The 444-nt window shown below is 63.3% G+C and overlaps 1 protein-coding gene across 1 annotated transcript in view; it reads right to left on the bottom strand.

The window, feature by feature from the left end:
• Positions 1-164: 164 nt before the first annotated feature.
• The window catches only part of LOC104495197 (neuronal acetylcholine receptor subunit alpha-10-like), a 1,455-nt gene continuing 1,175 nt past the window's right edge, over positions 165-444 (bottom strand). The window contains exon 3 of the mRNA XM_010138137.1: positions 165-435. Within this exon, the coding sequence (XP_010136439.1) occupies positions 165-435 (271 nt within the window). The remainder of the gene's footprint in view (positions 436-444) is intronic.

The following is a 444-nucleotide window of genomic DNA, read 5'->3' as shown; positions in this document are numbered from 1 at the left end:
TCCTGCTGTAGGGCTCCTCTTGCCCAGTGCCAGTGGAGCTCCCACCCTGCAGCTCCGTGCTGGGGACAGGCGTTTCTTGAAACGGGTCACCCTCATGGAGCCCTCGAGGCCACCACCGTCCCTGGGAGGGGTTGTGGCAGGCAGGCAGTAGATGCACGGGGTCATCAGGCAGCTTTGCCCAGAACCAGCACGCTCATGAGGAAGACCATGAGGAAGAAGACCCACATGAAGAAGCGGTCCATCACCTTGGCCACCTTCTTCCACTCACCGGTCTGGCGCTGGGAGGCTCGGTGGCGCCGGAAGCAGACAGTGATGTAGTTGACATTCCTCAGCAGACCGTCGTGGTGGCACATACAGCGGTCTCGGGGACAGTCCCCCACCTCGGCACCTGCCTCCCCTTCCCCTGACCCCATGGTGTCCCCTCTGCCCGCCCGTCTACCCATC

Source organism: Buceros rhinoceros, unplaced genomic scaffold (assembly GCF_000710305.1).
Source record: "Buceros rhinoceros silvestris isolate BGI_N320 unplaced genomic scaffold, ASM71030v1 scaffold22676, whole genome shotgun sequence".
Classification (NCBI taxonomy): Eukaryota; Metazoa; Chordata; class Aves; order Bucerotiformes; family Bucerotidae; genus Buceros; species Buceros rhinoceros.
This window is presented reverse-complemented; position numbering and strand designations above follow the sequence as displayed.